Source organism: Girardinichthys multiradiatus, chromosome 13, assembly GCF_021462225.1.
Source record: "Girardinichthys multiradiatus isolate DD_20200921_A chromosome 13, DD_fGirMul_XY1, whole genome shotgun sequence".
NCBI classification, from domain to species: domain Eukaryota; kingdom Metazoa; phylum Chordata; class Actinopteri; order Cyprinodontiformes; family Goodeidae; genus Girardinichthys; species Girardinichthys multiradiatus.
This window is the reverse complement of record NC_061806.1, coordinates 18,768,491-18,780,467: the sequence shown is the minus strand read 5'-3', so window position 1 is coordinate 18,780,467 and position 11,977 is coordinate 18,768,491. Positions and strand designations below refer to the sequence as shown.

General features: G+C 40.0%; 1 protein-coding gene across 4 annotated transcripts; it reads right to left on the bottom strand.

Annotated features, from left to right (window-relative positions):
* Window positions 1-923: 923 nt before the first annotated feature.
* LOC124879703 (acetylcholinesterase collagenic tail peptide-like) lies at window positions 924-11,935 on the bottom strand. 4 transcript variants are annotated; one of them, XM_047384418.1, is made up of 19 exons: window positions 11,218-11,926; window positions 11,005-11,080; window positions 10,526-10,646; window positions 10,301-10,434; window positions 10,073-10,183; window positions 9,244-9,288; window positions 9,103-9,129; window positions 7,868-7,939; window positions 7,698-7,760; window positions 7,593-7,619; window positions 5,663-5,707; window positions 5,320-5,355; window positions 4,709-4,789; window positions 4,487-4,583; window positions 4,247-4,389; window positions 4,038-4,157; window positions 3,012-3,141; window positions 2,505-2,607; window positions 924-1,940 (listed from the first exon to the last, which is right to left on the bottom strand). In XM_047384418.1, exons 3-19 carry the CDS (start codon window positions 10,626-10,628, stop codon window positions 1,871-1,873), a joined length of 1,407 nt encoding a protein of 468 aa, XP_047240374.1. In that variant the 5' UTR covers window positions 10,629-10,646; window positions 11,005-11,080; window positions 11,218-11,926; the 3' UTR covers window positions 924-1,870. The 4 variants fall into 4 exon arrangements, with proteins under 4 accessions (XP_047240374.1, XP_047240375.1, XP_047240373.1 ...); XM_047384419.1 differs by lacking the exon at window positions 11,005-11,080 and having other exon boundaries at window positions 3,012-3,123; window positions 11,159-11,935; XM_047384417.1 differs by lacking the exon at window positions 11,005-11,080 and having other exon boundaries at window positions 11,218-11,925.
* Window positions 11,936-11,977: the final 42 nt, after the last annotated feature.

Below are 11,977 nucleotides of genomic sequence, written 5' to 3'. Positions count from 1 at the left end.
TGTAGTTTAAATACAGTTTCTAATTTATATTTGCTACGTATTTGACCTTTCCAAAAGACGCCATTCAAGAATAGCAGCATTATCTTTTATAGCTATCTTACACGCTTCTATTGGTAAAAGCTGTTCAATAAAACATATTTAATGATAAATACGGTTTTCACAGGGAATACAGCAAATAATTTTATTTTTTTCAAATTTTCTAAAGGACATATTAAAGTTGAAATAGTTTTTTATTTGCATAATTAAAAACATGAAGGTGTTAGCCATTATCATTTGGGATTGGAGGAATGGGATTACGAACCAGTCATTTTAAAACAGAGAAGCTAGCTAACCTCCTACTTCAGCAAGTTGCTCCCCATGAAAACATTCCCAGCAGAAGCAACATGTGGCATTAGAGAAGACTTTGGATCATAAAGTCATGCTTATTTTAAGTGAAATGTGGTGCTGCAAAGGGGAAATGTAGTCCTTTGATTAAATTCTGGGTTCGGGCTCCACAGTCTCCCCTTAATCAGATATACTGCGAAAACCTGGGAAGGGAGGCTCAGTTAACTCAACCTGCAAATCTGTACCCTTGTCAGAGAAGCCAAACAAAGCCCAACTTTAAATGTGTCTTTTGAGGCCCAATTCTCAGTCAGGTGGTCAAAACAAAGCCAGACTGTTTTGGCGAAATTTATGGTTTTGGCCACCAACACTGTCCTTTTACCTTTTCAGTCGGGCTTTGGAAAAAACCCCAGTACTGTTACTGCTGAAAAACAGGTAATGATGTATTATTTGCTTTTTGTATACAGCATACTGAAAAAAATCATCTTTTCCTGGAATGTGAGTCCTTCAGTAAATCCTGATCTGATCTTTATAGAAACCATAATGATCCCAATTGAACTTTTAAAGATGTTTTCTTTCTGCTTCTATGAACATCCACAAAATGTCTTTTAGTATATTTTTAATTATAAATTATAATAACCAAGCTCTATGTACAAAAGCAGAAAGTGCTGGATCATCTCCCAAGTTTCAATCATGCCATGCTGTATAGCGCTTTTCTGTAAAATGCCTTGCAATAGGAAAAACAACAAACTGAAGAATATTTACAAGAAGCCTCAGTGTACAAGTTGCTGAAAGACTTTTTCCTCTGATTGGCTGCTGTCACGCATGCCCCACCAACAATCACTCATCTGATTTTAATATGAGGACCAAACCTTTATTTATGTTATTAATTTTTTTAATTTACACTTATGCATTCATGCTTCATGCTGATTCAGTAACCACATTATTCGTGTGTCTTTGCTATAGGATGTGTTTTCCTGTTGGATTATTTGCAATTTCTCAGTTAGAGGGGCACAATTTGGCTACAGTAGTTAGATAGTTGAAGCAGTCTGTTGTGCACATTTACACATTTGCATGCAATATCACAGCAGTGCACTTCACAAACACATTTTTTATACATTCCCGGGAGTAAGGACGTTCAAATGCCTTAGATATGCATACTACAATACAATACAACCCATTTTAAAGTCTTGTGTGAAAGAGCACATAGCTTATTTCTGCATTAACAGTCAGCAAGTCTTAAACAGTGTAAGTATTTGACATGATACAATCATTACATCCTTAACATGATTGCCCCATCTTTGGCGATTTTCTAACAGTGCTGCAGCCAGTGGAGCTGTTCTCTGAGGCAAGTTGAAAAGCCTAAACCTCAAGGGAGAGGGAGTAACTACAGTTAAAAGAAACTAACTTCCGTGACTTTTCATGCCTCGGAGCAGCCACAACAGCTTCTCTTCAGTGCAGTCTTTCAGTGCATCACCTATTTCATAGTTTTGATACTTCAGAAGAAAATCTGAAAAGCAATTTCTGCTTTCAGAGAGGCCTTTTGTGTTCAGGTGAAGTACTTGCAGCCGGCAGAATCAATGAGGCAGGACTCAGTGCATTTAAGCTGCCCAAAGGACCTGCATGAACATAGAAAATGGTTAAAAATGAATACAATTTCCTGTTTAAAGAAGGTCCACTAACATAAATGTAAAGCATGTAGAAGGTTAGCTTAAGGAAACCAGCTGGTTCTGGTCAAAACACATCAAAATAAGTCCCCCTCTGCATCTGCAGCATAGTTATATGTTTTAGTTAGGCTTTTAATAGAATTTATTGCACAAAAGGCTTTATAACACAAAATGAAATTATGCACTTTCTACCCGTGCTGTAAGAAGATATTTGACCTCCCTCACCATTCACATATTATTTTTTGGTCCTCGTCCAGCAATATAATATAAGCAAGTGTAGCTGTGTATTTTCTTGTCCTGACTTGCTCTGTATGTAGCTTCATGTATGTAGCTTCATTCATAAACTCCCATAACCTTTGAACAGCCTTCATTTCAAAGAAAAGCATCTCCACAGCATCAGGCTGCAATTACCTTTTTGCTTCACTTCACAATTGAAATCTTTACCAAATGTTGCTGCAACTGACAAATAACCAGGTAAATTACATGTGTATGTGGCCTAAGAATCAGTTAACATACCCAGAAAGATAGGATTTGCAGGTCTGATAGCCAAAGTCCTTTCCATCGCACTCTTCTATTCCCTCATGTCGGTATCCATCTCCACAGTAGGCCCATTTACAGTCTGCAGGGGGTAAGAGAAAATGTGAGGATGCGACAGAGGGGGAGAAAGAGGACGCTACTAATTTCTTTGGCACAGCAACCTGTGTTCAGTGATGCCAGCACAGCATTTTCCTGCTAATTAAATTGGTTAGAAGCAGAGCTTAGTGAGAGGCTGGCAGGAAAAGAGAAGGTTGAGGGATAAATAAAAGATCAAGGAAAGTCTTTCAGAGAGTAGACTGCACCACATCAGCACAGGATCCGATGGCGTGCTGTGGTTTTGCTTTGCAGCACATTCCTTTTTTTCTACAGCAATAAGCTAGTTTATAGTTAGTGGTTTATAGTTAGTGGTTTATTCTGCATAATGAACTGAAATAAAATAGAGAATATGATCTGGGAAAAAGTGAGAGGCTGAAGCAGTTAACTCACTGAGACAAGAATCGGTGACAATCTGGTTTCCGTCATCGCACTCCTCCCCATGCTGGACCTGCACCTTCCTGTCCCCACATACACCAGCTCTCTCTGGGACAGTCTCTGTGGACTGGAATGGTTGAAAGGGCTAAAGGAATTGTGACGAGAATTTTTTAGTAGGAGCAAGGGTGTTGCTATGCAGACCTGAAAGAATGCTAACTCAAGATCGTTTTAGAGATTCTAATTAAATTATGCTTTCAAGCTGATGTTCAGTACACGTTTGAATATACAATGCTTTGCAAAAGTATTACCTCCTGAATTTGTTCACATTTTATCACATTACAACCACAAACTATAATGTATTTTATTCAGATTTTATGTGCTAGACCAACAAAAAGTAACATCACATAGTTGTGAAGCAGAAGGAAAAGGACATGTGGTTTTTACATTTTTTTTTTTTCCAAATACAAATGTGAAAATGTGGTGTGCATTTGTATTCAACGCCCTTTTCAACGCCCTTTACTTAGATGCCCCTGAATAAAATCCAGTGCAACAAACTTTTTGGTCTACATGCAAAACACCATGAGAAGAAAACTGACACTAGGTATTTATCTCTGAAACACGGCTGTGGCAGCATCATACTGTGGGTACATTTTTCTTCTACAAGGACAGGGGAACTAGTCAGAGTTGATAGGAAGACATTTGAAGGTAAACGCAGTGTAATCCTGGAAAAACAATCCTGTTTGAGGCTGCAAAGAGTTGAGTCTGGGAGGAAAGGCTGGACTTCCTTTAGGATAACAGTCATAAATGTACAGCCAGGGATACCATGGAATGGCTTAGATCAAAGCATTTTCATGCATTAGAATGGCCCAGTCAAAGTCCCAGGTTCATATCCAACTGAGAATCTGTGCTGCTCTGTTAATTCTATCACATAGAATTCCGATAAAATAAATTGTGGTTGTGAAGTGACAAAAGGTGAAAAGTTCAAAGGTTTTTTAGCAATACACAATATTATTGCTAATACACATCTTTGAATCTGTTTACCTGTATGGGGCTCCAGCCGTCTTTATCCTTATAGTAAAGCATCCTCTTATCTTTTCTTAATACCATTGCATTTTCTACATGAAGGCGACCCATCTCCTCTTCACTGTTCACCACAAATATCTGCATAAAGAACCGGAGGACAATCACAAACCTAGTGACCATATCAAATATGCAGGTTCAGTTGGCATTGTCAACATCTAAAGTCTCACTGCAGTGAGTTTGTTGCCACCATTTCGCTGTGTGTAGTAGTTTCCAAAGGGGGCATTATTTGATCCAGGTACAGAATCACAATCACAGCGACCCGGTGGTCCCGGCAATCCCCTCTCCCCCTTCTCCCCCACCAGATAGAGACCTGCAAAGGAACGTGCATGGATAATGCACTCATGTGAGGTATAATATGTTATGACTGAGGAGAAAACAGAGGTGTGTTCGTGAGCTGTTCACAATACCTGAGGCTGGAGGTCCAGGTGGGCCAGGGAGGCCATTAGGACCTGGAGGTCCTGGGGGCCCCATGACTCCTGGGGATCCTGAAAATCCTTTCATGCCCTGCACAAATGAAACACCAAGCCAATATTAAACACTCAGAGAATGGCCTTCTTACAAATGTCATTTTTATTGTCTAATCCATGTCTGGTCCACTTATACAAAAAAAAAAAAAAAACTTTCTTTACCTGTTTGCCTCTTTTCCCTGGTCTCCCAGTTGGTCCTCTCTTCCCTGAAACACCTGGTTCACCCTTCGGGCCCACCTCACCCTTAGAGACAAGTTCCATTTTCATGTAAAACTTCTGAAATTTTCCCGACTCAATTTACCAGACCTCTCAGCCCCTTCATTTTATTTTTAAAATGTGAAACACAAAGGTTCACTAAGAATTTGGTAGATATTTACTTGATGGAAGGAAGGAAGGAAAGAAGGAAGGAAGGAAGGAAGAAAGGAAATAAAGGCATAAGGAAAGGAAAGGAAAGAAAGAAAAGAAAGGAAATAAAGGAGTGAGGAAAGGAAAAAAAGGAAAAGAAAGACAGAAAAGAGCAAGGAAAGGATGGAAGGACACATGAAGGAAAGAATGAAGGTAAGAAACAAGGATGTTAGAACAGAAAAAATTGAGGTAGGACACAACATTTAGACAATGGGATATAAATATTTTTCCATCTTCTTATTGCCTTTTCCATTCTTATGCAGACCTAGAAATTAGTGAAATCAAATTTCATTTTTTTTTGAGTTTGCATAAAAACCCTGAAACTTAAGGAGCATGTAGATTTATTATTTTCTAATTTTAGCCCTTACCTTCTGTCCAAGCATCCCAGGCAAACCAATTGAACCCTGAGAAGAGAAAAATGGGTGAAAAAAGACAGCAGGAAGAAATATGTAGTTTTATTAATGTAGTCATGAAAACTAACTATTATTAGAGCATTTTCAATGAACCCTGGTGATTTAGACATTTAACCCCTACTTTGAACTTTCAGCTCATTGAAGGCAGCTGCTGTAGAAGATCTTATAGTGTATTTAGATTGTAAGGTCCACTGGGATGCAGCAAGTGCTGTTTGTCATAGTTCCAAACAGATGCACTAAATGCAAAGATACAACACATTCCAGATGATGTCTGGATCTGAAATTTAAATAAACACACCTTGTCCCCTTTTGGTCCTGCTGAGCCTCGGTCCCCACGGTCCCCCTTGTTTAAAACAAATGATCGAAATATGTTAAATTTCAATTAAACACAGAATGCAGTTATCTTAAAATTATTTAAACCTTTCTGACCAACCTAGTTTAAAAAGATGTAATGAGCCCTAAGAGTATTTTTTGCTGTGATGATGCTTCAAAAACAAAACCTTTATTAAATTTACATTCATATTATTTTCTGTAGTGTTGCATTTATGACAGAAAAAAACGGCCGTAGGTCTACCGACAGTTTTTGGTTTCACTCACAAATTTCTATAATTAAGAATTTCAATTTCTTGCAGCTTTGTCTCCAGAAATGCAAATTGGTACCATATTACTTTTGCATGTTCCTAATATGATCCTTTAAATGTGGCGAATTAACAAACATTTTGATGGCTATGAAACTTTATGTTACATCTGTAGCAATAAAGGCACTCAGAAATATGAACTTGTAGCATACACACACACACACACACACACTTAACCAATGCTTGGGCTAAAGGTCTTTATAATAGCATTGCATTGGGCACATTAATCTTTTATTTTCAGATCAGGATCCTGGAATTGGAGCTGTGTCCAGATGCTATTTTTACGACTTGTTTTGTTGATGAATGTCAAATATGCTCTTTAAACTAAATAATCTTATTATGCTTTTAGTGCATGTTGGTAACCCTGAATTAAACATCTGCAGCACTAGCCCGGCAGATATTATCTCTGCTATGGAAGTCGGTCTCTAAAACGTGAAGAATAAGGTTTTTGAAAGAATAGTTGGTCATTTTCAGTCTTATAATCTTGTTTAGATAATGTGCCACGTGTAACTCCTACACTCCTCCATAATCAGTGCCTGAAGACGTCACGATGGGGCAACTTCTGCGTTGTGACTCAGAGGTTATGCCAAATTCTAACTCTTGGGAGTGAGCAGGCTGCACATTCGGTTGCATTGTTTTTGTGCACCTTCTGCTTTTCCAACAAGCTTCTTTCTTTTTTGCCTTTGTGCTCCTCCCATAGAGACCAGAACCCAGCATATCCAGCAAGATTACTTTTAGACAGTTTTGCAACTTAGTCCAGAAGTCCAAGTGAATTCACCACAGATTCATTCAGAGGTCAGTGCCAGGAGAGAAACTACCCATCAGTCTTAGGTTTGTGTTCCCTGTCTGCAGCGTCAAAGACAGAAGCTTGGAACTCCACCTCCTGAGGTCCAAATTTGGTTCTCGAAGAGAGGGGACACCATACTATGACTGTGGACCAAAAAGTAAGGAGCCCTTCCTTTCAGTTTTATCATGGTTGTTTGGATTGGCCAACCTTAATTGCCAATCTAGTCTCTTCAGTTGGAGTTTACTTTGTCATTTTCCTCTCCAAAGCTTTCCTTAAAGTTAAGACATGTATTTAGGACTCCAAATATCCACATAAGCCACGAGTTTATCTTTCAGACATGCAGAGACATCTGGTTTCAATTTTAATCAGTTTATAATACTCTGAACATTCAAACTCATTTCACATCAGAATTTCCCTTACAGTAGTGAGATATCATGTTTGTTTAGGTTTATGCTGTTTCCCCATTCAATTAATCACTGAAATATATTAGTGAGATTACAAAAAGATTAATTATTGATTCTTTCAGTCACAGGATCCAATATAATTATTCAGTTCTCAACTGTAGTGTCAGTATTGTTAAGGTGAGAATAAAAGCAGTTTTTATACTATAGTCCTCTCATTACTTTCTGTGAATTGTGTAATTAAGGTTCTTTGACAGAGAGAAATTAGCCCTTTAGAAAGATTTCTGATCAATTTGAGGCTGGTTACAAAACAAAGTTTTAATGAATGAAGCTGATATTATTTTGATACATACATATAATTAAGTAAGTTATAAATTACTGCACGTTTGTCTCCAATCTTACCTTGTCACCTTTGTAACCAGGTAAACCCTAAAAAGACAAGCAGGGAATGTTAAGGTCCACATTTAGTCTACATGTGTGTTTTCATAATGGAACGATTTCACTGACCTTTGTTCCCGGTGGACCTCGCAACCCTGGTAGACCCATAAGTCCTGGGTCCCCCTTTTCTCCCTTATAGCAAATACAAATCAATGACGTTTAGCTGTGTATGACAAAGATACAGGTCCCATAGTACATAATAGTATATTTGTACATGGAGGGGTGGCAATGATGCTTACCTTGGGTCCTTGTGGACCAGGAAATCCTGGAAGTCCTGGTTTCCCTGGAGAACCTTGAGCGCCAGGGCGGCCCTGCAGAAAAACAAACATTGGTGCCAGTAGAAAAAAACTAAAGCACTGCTCCCTGTTACCCAAACTTGTTAAAAGAAATACAAAAGTATTCATCTCCCTTGATTTTGTTTCACCGTTTTTCTTCCTGTTACATCAAAAACCTCTATTTCTACCATGACACCCTGTGGCAGCATCATGCTGCATGTATGATGCTGCCACATCATGTCCCTTCAAGGACATTTTCTTGTCCTTTAGCAAGGACAGGAAAAATGGCCAGAATTGGTAAGAAGAAGGTTGGAGCTGAATTCAGGGAAATTCTGGAAGAAAATAGTTTAGATTGGTATTTTTAAACAATTATGAAACCATGTATCATTTTCCTTCATGTTTTACAACTACCTTGTATAGGCCTATCATAAAATCCCAATACAACACATTGTGGTTGTAACATGCTAAAAGCCAGAAAAGCTTGTATCTGTCTTCAAATGTCATATATAATTCAATAAACTCAAACAGGTCTCTTGTTTTTTAACCCTGTGAATATTTTACCAAGATTTTGTTCTTCACACTAGACTTCTGCCACATCTAAAGCACAGATATAGAAAGGAATTAACTCTGGATGCAAATCCTTAACATCGACACTGGTGAACACAAATAAAGCCCTAATTAGTCCCACTCTGCAGCTCTACGCTCGCTGAACAACAGAGAAGCATCCTGACATCTTGTTTACACCTGAATTGTATTTCAGAGCTGCGGCCATGTTTTCATTCGGCAGTCCATGATTAAAGCTGCAACGTCTAGAGGCACAGTGGACCTGCTGCGTGATTTATCATGGAGAGCAAAAGCACTTAGAGAGATTAAAATGCACAGGCAGAGTGCTGGTGGAGGGGCTTGATCAGCAGGATTTGGGGTCAGTCATGGAGGCGAATGGGACCAGACGAAGGAGAGCTGAAGAGTAAGGGAAAATGAGCAAAGAACAATAGGGTAGTGAAGGATGCACTAGGATGATGGCATATTAAGCCTGACTAGACTAATGTTGCATGACCCACTTAGTAACGGGAGGAGAATTCATATTGATAAACAAATCGGATCATAGAGAGAATGCTTGGAGGAGACATGAGAGGCAGAGAGGGGTATGAAGGGACACTGGAGACAGAGAGGACATATGCAGGAGAGAAGCTGCTCACCCTTGGCCCCGGACGTCCAATTTCACCCTGGAGGCGGACATATGGAAGGAGAAGAGATGTAGTTAGGGCGCAGGTGAATACAATGACAAATTCCTTTAGCAGAAAACTGAATTAGGGACATAATTCTCAAAAAGCACACACCTTTCTCCCTTTTGGCCCCCTCATACCAGGTAATCCAATTTCACCCTGAAAGATGACGCCAACATTTTTATCCAGCTCGTACGACCTATACTAAGCACAATACATTTGCAGCAAGATCGATACTAACATGGTTATCTAAATTTCTGTCTATGCTTGCTTAACAATATTTCTGTCTACGTCCTTAAATGTCTGCAGACATCCAATGTAAAATTATTTGATCGGACTAAAAAGCTAAAGCTAAACTAATTACACCCCTTGACCCTTTCTATATTTTACCTGGTTAGAACCACAGGCGTCAGTTTGTTGCTGAAGAGTAAGCGTCCCCACAGCATGATGGTGCCACCACTATGTCTCTGATACGCAAAAATAAATTATACTGCAACAAATTGCCTTTCAGAAGTCACAAAATTAGTAAACAAAGTCAACATAGTAGTATGGGAGCTGTTCTGACACACCAGACTGGTTAGGGATAAAATTGTGGAGAAAGTTAGGGTGGGTTTAAGTTGTAACCTTTATCCCAAGCTTTGAACATCTCACTGGGACGGTACAACTGCAAACCTATCACCTAAACTGGACATGTGGAAGAAAGTGTTCTGGTCACATGGGACCAAAATGAAACGTTTTGGCTAACAAGTGTGAGGGGAAATTAACACAGCACATCATACTGAATATACCATTGTAGTGGTGAAAAATGGTGGTGGCAGCATCATGCTGTGGTGATGTGTGTCTTCAGCATAAAATTGAAGTTTGTGGCTAAATGCGGAAGAGTTCAAGAGATGAGTTTGTTTCCAAAACACTGTAAATGTAATATTGAGAAGTGAGGCCTTACCTCACGGCCCTGTGGTCCTGGAGGTCCTTGTGAACATTGTGGAGTAACAGGCTGCTTATTATCCAAAACTTCACCTCGAAAAACATTTGGTTCTAATAAGCTTAGTGCTTGCTTCATTCCACCAATCATATGAACAGAATAAAACAAAAGAACAGCTTTTCAGTAAGTGGCCAACAGTGGGATTACAAGTATAGCCTGATGAGAGAAGGGTGTGGTATGCAAACTTACAGGTGTGTCTCTCCTCCAAAGCCGAGGAGGAGGAGGGAAGAGCAGCGGTGGAGGAGGTGACATGAGACAACAGGGGTCAAACCTCAACGCATCGTCCAGGAACTTGAGGGATGGGAGTATGCCCCTCTGCATCGCTGCAGCGAAACACTCATGTAACATGCTTTTCTCTTACAGAACCGCTGGTCCTGCAACCAGTCTGCAACACACACGCAGCGGAAACCTTACCTGAGTGAGGCGAGAGGATGCTGTCCAGGTAAGTGTGACGGGATAAGGTCCATGCAGGACACAGAAGAATGGGAAGGGACAATGCAATTTTCATCAGCTCCATGCTGTTTATTTAGTGTCCCTAAAATGGACACAACACAAGCACCCATAAGAACACAGGCTAACTCCGCAGTCCCCTGGCAGCTGTCCCTTTTCCTTTTTTCCCTGAAGGGTGTCACCATTCCATCACTTTAAAGCCTCCGCAACCTGCCACCCTTTATAGGTTATCTCTGCTCTATAAACTTGTTGAAGCCCCTCATTGCAGCAGATGCAGCCACCGCTGTAATTCCAGCCTTGTACATACTTCCTCTGTGCCAGAATTAGACTGGGGGGCTCACTGACACACACCCACACGTACAGTAAACACACACACAAGTAATGTCAACTGTAATAATGCTGTCACGGGTTCATTCTAACACCGTGTTAAATTGCGCTCATACTCAGCATTGTTGATCAGTGCAGGTCAATAAGCGTTGGGAATTGCAGGGAAGACCCCCAATTAATCCTGATGTTCTCCTGTTGTGTATAAACGGGACAACCCGTCCAGGGGATAAATCAAGATCAGTAAAGTAGCATCAACAGGGTCTCTCCTACCTTGCACTTGAATCTGATTGTGTCGCACCTGCAGACACGCTGCCTGACGCTCCTCTCACCTAAATGAAATGAAGCGCGTCGAGCAGACGCGAACGCCGATGCTTCGCTGACATTCACCGTGCAAGATCTGGAGGGCTGATAAATCAGATCCTATCGACCCCTCTCTCTCCCTCCTCCGCTGGCCAATAACACAATTTTAACAAATGCAGTTTTTTTTTTTTTTTTTTTAAACCCCTCGTCCTCTGGCGCTGAAATCCCGGGCAGAAACCACAGAGCAGTGGCGGCTCAGTCCCACTGGGTCCACTGGCTCAGCGGTATCTGTTGTGCCACCCGGATCGACTTCCGATTCGCTGGGAAGGATCTGACACTTCTAACGAGTACCTGCACCAGGGTCTGGCGCGATTTGTTGCCACTCTTATTAGAATAATGGCGCCCTCTGCTGGATATTTCAGAGTAAGAAATAAAATCAAGATTACATGTTGTGTCACAGATAAGGCAAAAACTCAATGGAGCCAAAATGGAACTGAATAAACAAATAAGTCGTCATAACTGACATATTTATACATGTGATCATTTAGATGATCTAGAAATAATTAAATAAAGCAATGTTAATGATCATTTTCAGGACTTCCTATATAACATGCTACTGCAATAGCATGTTCACTTGTCTAGAGTAGTTATTCTAAAAGTTGGGGGTTCGTCGAACCCATTTAGGATTGTGAAGGGTGGGATTTTCTTGATCAATACCAAAAACAGAAAGGATTTTAGAGCATATACTATAAAGAGATAAAAAAGGTATCTAAAATTGATAAAAGCAAA